The sequence below is a fragment of the Caretta caretta genome, chromosome 1, assembly GCF_965140235.1.
Source record: "Caretta caretta isolate rCarCar2 chromosome 1, rCarCar1.hap1, whole genome shotgun sequence".
NCBI lineage: Eukaryota > Metazoa > Chordata > Testudines > Cheloniidae > Caretta > Caretta caretta.
In genome coordinates this window covers 63,569,640-63,585,352 of record NC_134206.1, presented here as the reverse complement: position 1 = coordinate 63,585,352, position 15,713 = coordinate 63,569,640, and the positions used below count along the sequence as shown (strand labels likewise).

General features: G+C 43.2%; 1 protein-coding gene across 3 annotated transcripts in view; it reads right to left on the bottom strand.

Annotated features, from left to right (window-relative positions):
* Positions 1 to 15,713, bottom strand: part of VWA8 (von Willebrand factor A domain containing 8) — a 287,936-nt gene that overhangs the window by 217,720 nt on the left and 54,503 nt on the right. For all 3 annotated transcript variants that reach the window (XR_007356839.2, XM_048851261.2, XM_048851269.2), the window contains exons 5-8: positions 13,560 to 13,727; positions 9,504 to 9,668; positions 8,819 to 8,868; positions 7,569 to 7,677 (exon numbers count right to left, since the gene is read on the bottom strand). Coding sequence is in view for 2 of the 3 variants with exons in the window: in XM_048851261.2 (XP_048707218.2) it covers positions 7,569 to 7,677; positions 8,819 to 8,868; positions 9,504 to 9,668; positions 13,560 to 13,727 (492 nt within the window). In the remaining variant the exon portion in view is untranslated. The remainder of the gene's footprint in view (positions 1 to 7,568; positions 7,678 to 8,818; positions 8,869 to 9,503; positions 9,669 to 13,559; positions 13,728 to 15,713) is intronic.

The window sequence follows — 15,713 nt, the reverse complement described above, 5'->3', positions numbered from 1 at the left end:
CAACATGAGGAGGAGGGTCTAGATGCATCAGTTACATCAATATACACTGTAGAGGTTAGGCATGCATCTTGTAATTGGATCTTAACAGAATTTGACTGGATTTCAACAGAATTGATATAATATAAATATTTACCAGGTTGGGAATGGGGGATTGTTTGTTTTTTTACTTAAGTCATAAATGGTGGGAGGGAAGATAAAAGGTATTTTAGGAAGAGAGCAATGTGGTGAGGCCCCCTAGACAGTGAGGCTGTTTCAAGTATCGGAGGTAACATGAAAGGAGTGAAGTTATGAGTGGGAGAAAACAGGCAAGGATTGCCAAAGACTAGAACATAAAAGAAGGTGTAACAGGAAAAAAAGTCAAAGATGGAGACGAGCGATGCAACGCAGTCTTGACAGCGAGGAGGAGTATGAACTTTATGTGGAAACACAGGAAGCCAGTAGGGCGATTCAAACAAGGTGGGAAACGATTAAAGCATCAAGAAAGAAAGATACATTTTGGCTGCAGCATGTTGAAGGCCGACAGGAGTATAATCAGTTAGAATACAAGCCAACAACAGAACTACCATAGAGAGATCAATAAAAATTACTGGAGATTGATGCCACTAAACTGCAGAAAGACACTTTCCCATAAAAGTAGATCGGAGTGTGAAACTATAAAAAGGACCGAGAAGACTCACATGCAAGGGGAGACTACAATTTTCCTATTTTTAAGATTTATTAAAAGTGAACGCAGTTTAGAAACATTTTAATGCTGAAACCAATGTGACACTTTGCCCCTCCACACTTTTCCTTTATCTTCAATTTTCTATTTCAATCCATTTTCATATGCAAGTCAAGAGATCAGGCCCATTTCTGTCACTTCTGATACCTGCAATCTGCTTTTCTTGAGTGTAGAGACTTAACTTTGTATACAGTGATGGTAGGACTTCTCAAGAAGAGTTACTGGTTACAAAGTGTTAACATTCTTAAATTATAATGTTTTGGGGTCCTTAAGGGTATACTTTATAACCACTTTTCAAAAAGGAACTGAAACTAACAGCAGCCACAACTGTAGTAAAGCAAGATTTTTTATGAGGAAATTCAGCTATGACATTTAAGTTTAGGCAATACTGGCTATTAGGTTACTTGGAACTAAAAAGGCTCTTTTGCCCTCCCTACAAGACATTTATAAATTAAGCCTTATTTTACTGTGATTGCTGCACTTACTTGAACCATTCTGTGTATGGCACACTATAATATAGAATAAATCATGCTTACATATATTTTCTAAATATCTCTGAGCAAAGAAATGCAATGGGCAGTTTCATAGAAGTAATAAATAAATATCTGTATTACAGAAATCTGCAGCATGGTTGAGTCATTCATAGCAATTTATAATAATTAAATATTGATTCCATTACACTGTACAGATTTTACTTCATAATTCAATTACTGGAAATTACTGAATAGTTCAGTTAATACTGTTTAGTGTAGAAATAGGCTACTAAAAATTACTACACTTTACTTCCAATTATTTGCAGAAAAAATAAATTGTATTAGCAGTCTAAAACAATTTGATTACTAAGTGTAAGTAATAACTAATATGTCTCTCTGTTTCTTTTTTTTTTTTTGTACTCAGCAAGCCCATAAATAACTGAGTTATGGTAGCAAAGTAAAAAAGAAATAAAAAGCTGAGCATAGCTATGAATGTCATTGGGGATCACTAGGTATTAGCTACGTATACCCTTCAATGGGAGAAAAAGAAACTCCAGAAAACTAAAATCCCAATCAATGCTCAATTTACCTGCTCTACAGTTGGAATTCCATATAATTAAGTGCTAGATTGTGCAACCCTTACACAGATGAATGAAAAAAAAGTCTACCTACCGTCTCGTAACTGTTGTTCTTTGAGATATGTCCATTCCAAGCAGGTGTGTGCGCTGCATTAACAGTCGTCAGAAATTTTTTCCCCTAGCGGTACTTGTCAGGTCGGCTGCAGAGCCACCTGCAGTTGGGCCTTCATGGCGGTGTATATAGGTCCCTGCCGACCTGCTGCCTCTTCCGTTCCTTCTTGCCAGAGTACTCTGACAGAGCGGCAGGCAGGTGGGTCTTGGAATGGACATGAGCAACACATCTCAAAGAACAACAGTTACAAGGAGGTAGGTAACCATTTTTTCTTCTTCGAGTGCTTGCTCATGTCGATTCCAAGTAGGTGACTCCCAAGCATTTCCTAGGAGAAAGGGTTGGAGCTCAGTAGGTCGCAGACTGCAGCACCGCTCTGCCAAATGTGGCATCATCTCTGGCCTCCTGAATAATGGCGTAGCGCAATGTAAAAGTGTGGACCGATGACCACGTTGCTGCCCTGCAGATGTCTTGAATAGGGACTTGCACCAGGAATGCCACCAAAGATGAAAGCGCTCTTATGGAGTGTGCTGTCAGCGCACGGGCAGGTATCTTTGCCAGGTCATAGCATGCCCTGATGCAGGCCATGATCCATGAAGAGATTCTTTGGGACAATACTGGAAGTCCATTTATCCGCTCCGCAATGAAAGGTTGCACTGATTTCCAAAAAGGCTTTGTTCTTTCAATGTAAAAGTCTAACGCTCACCTGACATCCAGGGAGTGCAGTATTCGCTCCCGGTTGCTAGCGTGTGGCTTAGCAAAGAACACTGGAAGAAATATGTCCTGGATTATGTGGAATTGTGAAACTACCTTTGGGAGAAAAGCTCGGTGTGGCTGCAACTGTACCTTGTCCTTATACAAGACTGTATATGGGGGCTCAGAAGTTAAGGCCTTAAGCTCAGACACCCTCCTGGCTGAAGTTATAGCCACCAAGAACGCTACTTTCCAGGAAAGGTAGAGAAGAGAGCTCAAAGGCAGGACCCATCAGTCTTCAGAGCACCAGGATGAGATCCCGTGGGGGGGATTGGCTGTCTTACTTGAGGGTTCAGTCTAACTAGTCCTTTGAGGAAGCGGCCAACCATTGTGTTGACAAAAACCAACCATCCTTCCAAGGGAGGAGAAAAGCATCTGTAAGCAAGTCCAGGCTGAGATTCAGGAAGGAACAGAACTGCTGACATTTCCTGTTGTGCCTCATTGTGAACAAGTCCATCTGGGGAAATCCCCACTGTTGGAAGATGCTGATCACGACATTAGGTTGAAGCAACCACTTGTGATTGTGAAAGGACCTGCTGAGATGATTGGCCAGGTCATTCTGAGAGCCTGGAAGGTATGATGCCTCTAGATGTATTGATTACGCAATGCAGAAGTCCCACAGTTTGAGGGCTTCCTGGCATAGGGGAGAAGAGAGGGCACCACCCTATCTGTTTATGTAGAATATTGCTCAATGCCCTCCAGATGGGTTTGGAATGCCTGGCAAGCAAGGCGAACCACTCTTAGCTCCCTGACATTGATGTGCAGTGAAAGTTCTGCCTGGGACCAGAGACCTTGACTCCTGAGTCCTCCAAGGTGCGTCCCCCATCCCTTCACCGAAGCATCTGTGACTAGAGACAGTGAGGGCTGGAGCCTGGAGAAGGGTACTTCTGCATACACCGCTTGCCACCACAGGAGCAGGGGTGGCAGGCTTGTAGAAATTTTGCCCAGAACCTGCCCCTGCCCAAACTCCACCCCCCACCTGCCCAAGGCTCTGGAAGGGAGTTTGGGGATGGGAGGGGGTTTGGGGTGAGGGCTGTGGGGTGTGGCTGCAGATAAGGGGTTTGGGGTGTGGGAGGGGCTCAGGGTGAGAGTAGGAGTGTCGGGGGTGAGGGCTCTGTCTGGGGCTGGGGGGCTTGGGGGGTTAGAGAGGCTCAGGGCTGGGGCAGAGGGTTGGAGTGCAGGGGGATGAGGGCTGTGTCTGGGGCTGGAGATGAGGGGTTTGTGGTGTTGGAGAGGCTGAGGGTTGCGGTGCGGGGGGATGGCGGCTGTGTCTGCAGCTGGAGAGGAGGGGTTTGTGGTGTTGGAGGCGGCTCAGGACTGGGGCAGAGGGTTGGAGTGCAGGGAGATGAGGGCTCTGGCTGGGACGGGGGATAAGGTGTTTGGGCTGTTGGAGGGGCTCAGGGCTAGAGTAGAGGGTTGAGGGTGCAGTGGGGAGGTGAAAGCTCTGGCTGGGGGTGTGGGCTCTGGGGTGGGGCAGGGCTGGGGATGAGTTTGGGGTGCAGGCAGTCTGCTCCAGGACAGGGGCCAGAGAGAAGGACTCCCCCCAGCCCTTTCCCTGCCAGCAACAGCGAGCTCTGGGGGAGGAGCCCCCCTTTCTTGCCCCCCCCCCAGCAGCACACTTACCCCCACCACTGTCACTGCATGTACTCCTAGGGCCCTTCTCAGGTCCAGGAATCTCCTTCACCTCCACCATGGTAGGTGCCGCCTCCTCCCCTACTGTTGCCCCTGACTGTAGCCTCACTGGGGCTGCGGGATGGGGCTGCCTCCTTGCCCTGCATGGGGGCGGAGGGGCCCCCTGTGCTGGTGGAGCGTCCCGACGGAAAAGGGAAGGCTCTGAGGTGGAATGGCAGGCTCAGAGCCAGTGTGCAGTAGCAGTGGAGATGGAGGGGCACTAGGACCCTGCGGCAGCAGTTGCTGCAGGGAGGCAGCATGGAGCTGCGGGGAAGAGGCAGAGGCAGGGATGCTCTGCTCCGGGGCCCGGGGAGGCATGCGGAGGACCGGGGGTAGCAAGAGGGGGTCGGGGGACACTCAGGGGAGGCGCGGGGGGGTGGCAGGTGGGGTCGGGGGGACATCCATTCCCAAATATTGGTGGAGCTGGGCCCCAAATATTGCTGGTGCTAAGGCACCACATGGAGATATAACTCGTCGCCCCTGCACGGGAGGCACTCAATAACTGGAGAAGGAAGAGTAACTATCTTGTCTAGGCGGTCTCGGTTTGGCCTGTATACTGAGGCCAGCCAGGCCTGAAGAGGTCAGAGCCACAGTCTCGTGTGCTGAACCGCATATGTATAAGCAGCCATACAACTGAGCAGCTTCAGGCAATTTTGCACCGTAGCAGCGAGCTGTCGTTGTAAGCCCTCAATGATGGTGCCCCTGGTCAGAAAACGCGATTCCGGAAGGAATGCTTTGGCTTGACCTAAGTCTGGAAGAGCTCCAATTAACCCTATCCTCTGAGTGGGGGTTACAGTGCCGAATCCATTTCGAGACATACCACTCTGGCTCTGAGTCCGACAAGGACTCTGATCTCGGTGACCACAGGGATGCGCAATGGGGTGGTGCCAGGAAGTAGTGTCAAGGGGAGGGCGGCCGGTGCCGCATTATGGCTGGTTTGTCCTTAGAAGGCATAACACTTTTCTGCAGGGCCGGTGCCACCTGAGCTGTCATAGCTACGAGGTCCCTGGCTGCCTCGAACATGTCCGGGGCGGACAGAAGATCCAGATCCTCTACCAGACTCTCCCGCGTGGGGGAGTCCACCAGTACTGGACTCAACGGATCTCTCTGCAAGGCTGGTGCCAGTTTAGCCGGAGCAGGGGCTGAGTGTCCTGGCATGGGATGCACTCCACTAGCACTTTCGCATTCCACGGCTCTAATTGTGAGCGAACGCCCCCTCCTTTTGGCTCTCTTCTGCTTCTTGTGTGGCACCAGCGAGTGCGAGCAGTGCCGGGTAGCCACAGTGGAGGTCTTCGGTGCCAGGAAGTGGCGGTGCCAAGGGTCTCTGGACCCAGAGTCCTTTTTCCGCGCCGCAATCTCTCTCACTGAGGCTGGTGCACTCCGCATCGAAGCACTGGACTTCGGGTCTGATGCAGGCTGTCCCGGCTGGGGATGGAGAACTGACTCCACAAGGAGTAGTTTTAACCTGAAGTCTCTCCTTCTTGGATCTTGGGTGGAAGCCTTTGCAGATCTTGCACCTGTAGGTCTGGAGAGCCTCCCCTAAGCACTTTAACAAGGGTCGTGGGGGTCACCCCTGGGGAAAGGCTTCTGGCAGGACCTGCATGGTTTGAACCCTTGAGACCGAGGCAGGCCGCAGTCCCCAGAAGGGGAAGAACACAGTGGGGGAAACCCTAACAGAAACTTATCTAACCAACTATAAACACTACTTGAAACACTAACTAATACTAAGTTAACTATTTACAGATACAAAGAGAAAGACCACTAGGGGATCGCTTCCCGTATCAAGAGAGAAGCAGCAGCTCCAGTGACCATCATGGGCAGTAAGAAGGAACTTAAGAGGCAGCGGGTCGGCAAGGACCTACATACACTGCCATAAAGGCACGACTCCAGGGGGCTCCACAGCCGACCCGACGGGTACCACTAAGCACACACATCTACTTGGAATCGGCATGAGCAAGCACTAGAAGAAGAACTACTTGTTTAAGTGCTCAACAAGGTGAGTAATGGTTGCATAATCAAGCCCTAAATAAAACAAAATAGATTTTTCACTCGAAATTCTCTAGTTTTTTTGTTTGCACATATCCCCAACATATATGGGCAAAACAGCAATGAACTATCCTGGCACAAGTATATTTTTGTGAAATGCGAACTCAACTCATTTTGTTATTCAATGATGCTCCTTGAATCTGGAGCATTATAAATGGATGTAGTAAAAATCATCCACATGAGCACATTCTAGGTAAAATGTGCTGCTCAGGTGATCAGACATTCACTTAGCATTATTGCATTTAAAAAGCATTTTTTGTAAGGCCACAAAGAGAGCATAATTACAATGGCACAGATGAGATTAGCCTCCTTCTCACTCGAAAAAGCCTTCTGTTTCAGACAGGAATTTTCAGTCTGGGAGTCATGACCCTGTAGGAGCTTGCAAATGTGTTGAAAGGGAGCAAGCAACCACCTTGCCTTTCCCATATTGCTAAATGGTCACTGGTCCGAGCCAGATGAGGGGAGGAACATAAGGTCCCAGAAGGGAACAGGGCCACAGCATGGAAAAAGTTGAGAACCTGGTTTAGGAAGCTATAGATATATCAGACACTGGCACACAATGATAACACACTACATTTTTTAATGTAAAATAAAATACTTCCTTCACCCCTCAGGTCAGATAAATAGCTGAGTGGACATTTTATTTCCACTATTTTGGAAGCAGTCTGACATTAATTTAAAAGTCATTTTCACCACAGGGCTAGAAGAATAAAATGATATAATGTATTTAAAAATCCCACATATATTCCTTTCCTAAAGCACACTATAAATTAGTCTAATCACTGTGCTTATCACTTCATAGTTTTTTATGTGGTATCAATAAGTCAGTTTCTCTGAGAGAAATAGTTTCAAATTCCTCCCCCCCAAATAAACACACCTACATCAATTTTAAATCACCTGGCTAATCCACACGCCTAATGAATTAATTGAATCTAATCATTGTTCAATACACCAAGAAGTTCTGCTGAAATCTTTCTTGCTTCATGATTCATACTAATTTATCTCCTGATCTTACATCTGGATCTCTGCAGTCTTTATGGTGCCCACAGAGATCCAATTAAGGATGTGTCCAATGAGATCCAATTCAGAGAAAGATTTTTTTAGTGTTCTTATTAATCTAGTAGTTCCAAAGACACTAATAAGATATGAACCGTTCAAATTATATCTGAGGAAATTCCTCACTTTTAAAATTTCACTTCACAGTTACATGCACATACCAGAATCTGAACTGCAGCTGATAAACTGTCTAAAGGAAAATCTGGAAGTCCTAGCGTAGAAGATTCCTGGGAGCAGAGAGTTGTAGCAAAAGACAAGAGCTGAGAGATTCTGGAAAATAAACAAGAAATTGTAATGTTTTATACATGCAAAACATACTTTAAAACTTTAAGCCCTATGAAGCTCAACACAGCATAAGATGTTGAAGCAACTTCTGAATACAAGTAAATTTTATCTAATAAAGTTCTACAGAATTAAGGACTCACAATATGAAAACTGTAATTATATATGAAAAACTGTTTAAAAATATTCCCATACTTACTAAAAATTCACTTAGTTCTCATCAGTCTCTAGGGTGTGAAAAGCTTCAAGTCTGTTTTGGTAGGTCCTGCGCTTCCAGGCAGATTCTGTGGCGTCAGAAGCTCACTGAGCTGGCTTAGCCTAGCAGCAAGGACCACAGCCTACACCGAGTTACTTTCATCACAGGCCAGTATGGGAGGTGGGAAGGGGGATACCCCACAGTCTCTGCTGCTCCTTTGGGTTTAGATGTTGTTCAGCCCCCTGCCTGGATCGAGGTCTGCTTCCCCTCTCAAGAAGGTCTCTGTAGAGCATGCAAGGGGAAGGGGAACCTGGGCCCACCCTCTACTCCGGGTTCCAGCACAGAGACCCTAATGGTAGCAGCTGTTGGTGGCTTTCCCTTCACCACCAGAGCTGCTTCGACTCCCTGGGCCACTTCCCCGCAACCTCCTTTTCTACTTTCTCCTTTACCTCTGTCCTTCCCAATACTTCCTCTCCTCCAACTCTTTCTCTACCTTGACCCTTCCTCAGGCTTCAGCTATCGCTTCTTCTCCTCCAATTTCCTTCCCCCGGAACTCACTGGAAGGAGAACTTTTAAGCAGTGTAAATGGGACCTTGATTGGTTCCAGCTGTCTCCATTAGCCGAATGGCCTTAATTGAGCCTTTGCTGGTTAATTGTAATCAGGTGCCTGCATTAGCCTAACGGCCTTAACTAATCCTTAGACAGGTTAAATGGCATTGGGTGTCTTGATTGGCCTGAAGTAGCCTTTGTTTGGCTATCCAGGAAACAGGGACCTGCTAATCCTGAAGCTGATATATTTACCTTCCACTACTCTTTTATAGCCTTCTGGTCTGAGTCCACCACAAGGGATACAGCACACAAATTGCAAACAATCCTGACAGGACAGAACATTCAGCCTCTCAACACTACTTTTTTGTAATTATGAAAATTTACCTCTGTGCAGAAACATTTGATCCAACCAAGTATAATAGCTTAAGATGGTCCTGAAAATAGAACATAGCATCACATATCAGATTAATTTCTGGGTTATACCATGGATAACAGTGCATATTGTGCGAGATATTTTCTATTTCTCATCTGATTAGACACCGAGCCTTTTGAAGCAAAGAGCCTGGTCTTGGCACACAGAATTAATTTTCTAAAAGAAAAAAAAGTTAGCATATCTTTGTTTTAGGATTATATTGTTTTATTGAAATTAATTTTAGCTACAAAATAAAAACATCAGAACAGCCATAGTGGGTCAGACCAATGGTCCATCTATCCCAGTATCCTGTCTTCCGACAGTGGCCAGTGCCAGGTGCTTCAGAGGGAATGAACAGAACAGGTGATCCATCCCCTGTTGGCAAACAGAGGCTAGGGACACTTCAGAGTATGGTTTTCAGTCCTGTCTAATAGCCACTGATGGACCTATCCTCCATGAATTTATCTCTTGGAGATTATCTCTTTCTTTTCAGTAATTAACTGGGTATCAATATGACCCGCGCCCAAAAAAGGGTCAAAATATTTTATTCATGTTCAAGGATTAATTTTTGAATGTATAATAGGTAAAATACAAGATTAAAGTATCAATTAGTCCTGCTCTGTAAACAAGCTTTAACTGATCTACAATGGCACTTACCTTAAAGGGTAGATGATAAACATCTCTTGCTTGAAATCTAGAACGAAGAGGAGGGTCCAATGGATTACCAGAATATCTAGGTACCGGCAGGCCCAGAGCTATCACACGAAAATCTTCACTTACTCGAACAATCTTCCATGCATCTAACTCAGTTTTAGTATGTTCCTGGATCAATTAAAATAAGGTAATAATTGGAATGCAATGACATCTTTTAGTGAGGGCCCTGATGCCTGAGCTACAGACTGAAGACCTATAGGGGAGGGATCAAAAGAGTGGTCTTCCAGTTAAATTTGGTCTTCTGCTTCCCTCGTCTTTAACACAGAGGGGCCAGGATGAAATGTTCTATCTTGATTTAAGGTATTCAATTTGTAGATCATACATCGAGGCCTTCTAAGGTAAGGGCGGCTGAAATATGCTTCACTGAGTTCAGCCTTCAGGCAAGCTAATGATGGATTTCCACAGATGCTCAACGTTTGGAAACTATGTATTAGAGTTACAAGTATCTTTCTCTTTATAAAGAAGAGAAAAAACAATGAAACTGTGTTATGTATTTTTTTCCACAGAATTAAAAGTCTAACTTTAGCAAGTTTGGTTTTTTTAACTATAATGAAGGGATGCTCCTCTGAATAAGAGAACATTTTGTTTGTATATAATATGCTGTACCACAAGTAATAACAATACAGGTTTATCACTGTACTCTTTTCTGAAGAGTACATCTATTTCATATTGAAAACTTCAATCACGTTGCCAGGAAAAGACTCATTGCAGACAAAGAAGACAGTTCTGCAGTCTTCCCACATTACAATCAAGTCTCGCTTGAAATTATACATGACTACTTCGTGCAGACCCAATGCAAGAATAATGATTCACATAGAAGAACAGAAAATGAGCCATAAATTATGTAATACAATATTCCCAAACAAAAAAACAACAATATTAGATTTAGTATCACTATAGGAGATTTATTCAAATCAGATAACATTAGCAGTATACCTAAGGCACCAATTTAGAGCCATTTTATCATTAGCATGGTACAAAAAAATGTACTGCACAATCTCAATCAATTCCTATTTGAATTTAAAGTCAGTTTTCATGTCTCCTCCTTAAATGTAGCTATGATAAAAAACCACATTTTGTACTTCAGTATGTTAATTACATTTTCATAAGTTACCTCTCCTAACCGAAACAGACTGGAATGGATCAGAAATACTCTAAAAGCAAAAAGAGGCATAACCACCAATCATAATGTCTCAGAAATGAGTTACAGTATTTAATGGCTCAGTGGGCAATGTTGTGCAATAATATGTAGGATCATGGGTGTATTTAAGTTGGAGTAGGGCACAAAAATTTTGGACAAAGTTTATTTGTTGAAAAATGCAGTTTTAGGTCTACTGAAACTATTCATGAATTCAACACAAATCTGCCAAATAGTTTCTGACAAAATATTTTCAAGGTAGCTTCATGAAGTGGAAAGAGAAGGAGCTTGGGCTGGTGGCCTCTTTATGCCTTATTGCCTCGGTGTTAGAGCAGTTACCTGGAATGCTGGAGACCGGATTCAAGTCCCTGCTAAGCATGTTTTAGAATCTCCCCTGTCCCTGATGAGTACCCTAACCATATATGGTATTCTGGAATCGGCCTCACTCAGTCTCTCCTATTGAAGCTGTTCCACTTTGTATAAATAGTCATTGGAGCAGGGACTTGAACCCAGAACTCCCCCTCCCAGGTGAGTCCCCTAATCACCATTCTCTCTCTCTCTCGCCTAATGAATATTTAATTATTTAATACAAAGTGAAACAACTTCAACAGAAGAAGCTGGGCGAGACTCACCCTGGAATACCCTATAGTCTGGTGGTTAGGACACACATCTGCAAAGTGAAAGGACCCAAGTTAAAGTTGTTACTCTGAATCAGACAGAATGGGGACTTGAACCTAGAATTCCCACATCCCAGGTGAGAGCTCTAACCATAGGACTATATAGTATCAGGGGCAAAGGACACCATCTCGTCATCCTGTGGTGGTTTTGTGAACAGTGTTCCAAATTGCCTTTACTTTTATTTAAAAAAGCCGTTAAAAACACCCCAAATCCAAATTAAACATTTTGGTCCAACAGAAAATTTTGCTAGACCTGAAACAATTTTTTTTCCTGTTTTGCTGAAGGGACTAAAAATTTTTTGTTTCAGATTGATCCGAAACAATTTGTTTCAACTTTTTGGTTTGTCCAGAGAACTGAAAAATCAATTATTCACAGTGCTCTATTTGCAATTTTCCTTCCTATGACTTGTGTAGGCTGAGCCACATGGGGCTCCATCTCAGCCCAGCACTGAGTTTTATGGGAAGTTTAGTGAAGGTTAGAAAAAGGACATTTAAAGTCACTTTTTCAAATTAATCTGAAGTTAGAAAAGTTAACTTGTATTAGCTCATAATAATTGATATCCCACACTAAGACAGGATTAGAAAAAGGAACAATTGAAATGCTGAGGGGAAAAGAAACAACAGAATACTTACCCAGTTCAGCCATGCTATAGGGCCAGGAAGCAATGAAGAACTGAGAAGCTGATGAACTATACACACTACTTAAGAGACTTGAAATGAAGGATGGTATTTTTCCCCCACTTTGCTTAAAGCAAGCTTAAGCTATTTCTCGTTTGCTGGGTTTTTTGAACCTGGTAGAAGTTTCTAACTCCCTGTACCTAATGCCTGGTGGAAACACGCTTCGTACAGTGGTAAGTGTGCCTTTAACTGAGAAGCTACTATGTTTTGTTTGCATTCCCTTCGTCAGCTTTTCTGTCCCCTGAAGTTACAGACTGGCCACGTTCACACAGAGATGTTTCAGAAATATTGCAGAGTCTAACAAAGTCTAACATTATTTAAAAATGATTATCAACTGACAAGCTACTGCTCATTTGGCAGATTGGGGTAGACATAATAGGAAGAAATATGGATAGGTACGAGTCAGGTGGATGGTAAGAAACTGACAGGGTATGGGACAGGAAACCATGGAGCATGTAAGTAGAGTACAGAGGACTGACAAACACCCTGCTCAAACTTAATTTTGCCTCATAAAACTTGAAAAAATGTACCAGAGGTCAAAGTCATCAGTTGGAAATTATAAAATCCCATTTCCTATTCAAGGGATCAATTTCCAATATCTCGCTGTAATTTATATTGGCCTTTTGCACATATTTTTGCAAATTATAGGATGAGTGAAGGCAGAGGTGAAAGTAACTTAAAGGACGTACCAGTACGCAGGGCAGCCAGGGTCCTGGGCAAGGTGGGGGCAGGGTGGGGCCTTGGGTGGAAGGGGCAGGGCTGGGGCCAGACTCCCCCGCCATCCCTTCAGTGCTGCCTGGGGCTCCAGCAGCAATTTAAAGGGCCCGGGGAACACTGGCCAGAGTCCCAATCCCTTTTAAATCACCAGACCCCGGGGCAGATGCTCCTTTTGTGTGCCACCCCCCCCCCCATCAGCAGCCCTGCCAGTACAGCGCTTAAAGCCCTGGTGCAGCAGTGCTTTAACATCGGCTGCGTACTGGCCCATATTGGCCACCACTTTCTTACTGGTACTACTTTCACCTCTGAGTGAAGGATTATATGGCAGCAAGGAATGCATTGCATCCTTTAATCGTTCGTTTTCAGACATTCTACAATTTTTAGAGGGCTTTCTAAAGAGAGTAATGTTATTTTGAAGTGTTAGCTCAACTCCACTGGAACACTTCCAACCTCAACTTTTTTTCACAAATGTTTTTCTTTGTGAATCAGAATAGTATGTATTTGTTAGAAGTAAGTAGAATTTACTTCAAAATTAGTAGCCAGTCTCTATGAGAACAAAGAACATTCAGGAGACATTTTTTAAAAAATTATTTTTAAATGACCGAATGGCTGATTTCACCCATGACCTTCACTTAGCCAGCTATCATCTTGAGTCACATCCTCACACAGGTGAAGACACATCCAAGGGATGTACCCTGTTTATCTCAGGACATCTCTGACATAGTTAATAGGGTCACTTCCCTGTCAAAAACAGATAAAAATTCAAAACAACATAATGCTTTCCTGTACCTGTAGCAGTTTGTCATAACGTTCTGCAGACATAAGAAAGCGCCCATCTTCAAGCTGCATTTCTCTGTTTTCCAACAAATTGTTTAACACAGGCAAGACATTCCGCTCTGCCTTCTCCAAACCCTCCAACACAAGGATTCTGCCTTCTGTAGCTGCACGGACTGCACACTGTTTCAACAAAAACAACAACATTAAGAGACATATACAGCATAATATAGCACATGAAATCCAACTGAAAATGAAGGGCTTAATCCTGCACACATTGATGCCTAAGTAATCTGAGTCAATGGGACTGAGCATGGTAGTAAGTACTCTTTCCATTAGTAGCATTTGGAGGATCTTACCCTTACATAACAATTAAATTGAACACATTTTTCTGTAGAAACAATTAGTTACCGTAGGTGTTTATCTAAAAAACTATTTAATCCAGGCATCAAAACAGCATCAAAACAAACACTGGAAATTTTTTGTGCAATTTTTTTTGTTAAAAATCTGATAATATTTCAAGCACAAAATGTAAAACTAAATATTAAAAGTTAAAACAATAAAAACTCCAAATATGTTCAACTTGTTCCATGGTCACAAAGCATTCCTTTACTGAATCAAAGTGAAGAGAAGACACAATTCTGACACTCACATTGGGTGGTACCTCACTGAATGCAAGTAGTCCCATTGAAATCAGTGTAGTAAGTGACTACTTTGTATGCATAAGGGTGGTAGGTTCAGGCCCTTAAAGCACATAAGCAGCAATCAAGCACACTGCAACAAGACTCAAACCACCTCTTACTGTAATGCTGACAGACCCCGGTCGTTGTCGGGCGGGATCAAACCTGGGACCTCTGAAGTATGAGCCTCTACTGCATAAACTAAAAGCCACATGGCTCTTAGCTAAGGCTATAACAGACTCATTAATCTCTAGCTAGGTTAGTTGCCCCTAGAGTGGGACAGAGCACCACACCTAGCAGGCCTGTCTACTGAGCTGGGCAGCGAAATGTTGCATCAATTAAATATATCTTAAGCAACTACACAAGGGACCAACCAAATCAGTTGCTTAAAGATATTTTGAGTGCCTTTGTATCAGTGTAGTAAGATGTAAAATCCTTTTGCTGGCATGTATTTTTTAAATATACATAGTGAATATTACATATTAGGTATTCAGACGTGCCAATGAATATTTACTTCTTTTGATTTATGCTTTTTGATTTTTTTCCCCTATATTTTTCATTTACTTTTAGCACACACAACAATTCTGGAACAAAGGTATTTAAAAGTAAAAAAAATTTAGAAAACTTCAATATTATGTTTACAATAATCCTACAAAAGTTTACAAACTGAATCACCAGTTTTATGACTGTGTAACTACATCACTACTCTGCTGCTCCAGTTTTACACCAACGTGACTCCATTAAAACCAAAGGTTCTTTGTTTATCCCATGGTAAAACTGAAGTAATGCCGTGATGAATCAAGCCCAATATTATTTTAAAACGATGACAAGTTACTTTAAAAAAAACTGTTAGTTAACTGAAATAGGCTGCTACTAAATGTAGAGCAAAATTATATTCAAAACATTTGGGGATATTTTGGAGCTCATTCTGAAACAGAAGGCTGCCTCAAAATGATGTTCTCTTATCTAGATTTCATCATATTTTAGTTTGGGGGATTTTTTATCTTTGGGTGTTGATTTATAGTACATAATTTGAGCCAATGGTCAAAACTGACCCTTAGTGCCAGTAATTATATGCAACCTCCTCATTGCCCATCATCTTAGTCCCTATAAACTTACAGTACTTCATACCCAAATATTCACAATTACCATCCTATAGAAGATTCCTGAATCCTAATACTAGACTATTTACAAATAACTGATTTACACAATGGGGTGGCATATCACACATGTTTAGAAAGTAGCAACAGGGCTTGATTTAGGCATAGGCAGCCTCATAAGGCACTACATCAAAGAGTTTTACACCAATGTAACTCCATTCAAACACCTATATTAAGGCACTTAGCAGAAGTTTTCTTAAAGCACCTTTACTTAAGGACATAGCTGCAAAGGAAAAATGACCAAAGTCCCTTCCTAGCATGTCTCTTCTAAGCACCTACAGGAGCACCTCATGTCCTCCTAGCATCGAGCCCTTTGTTAAATAAGAGAG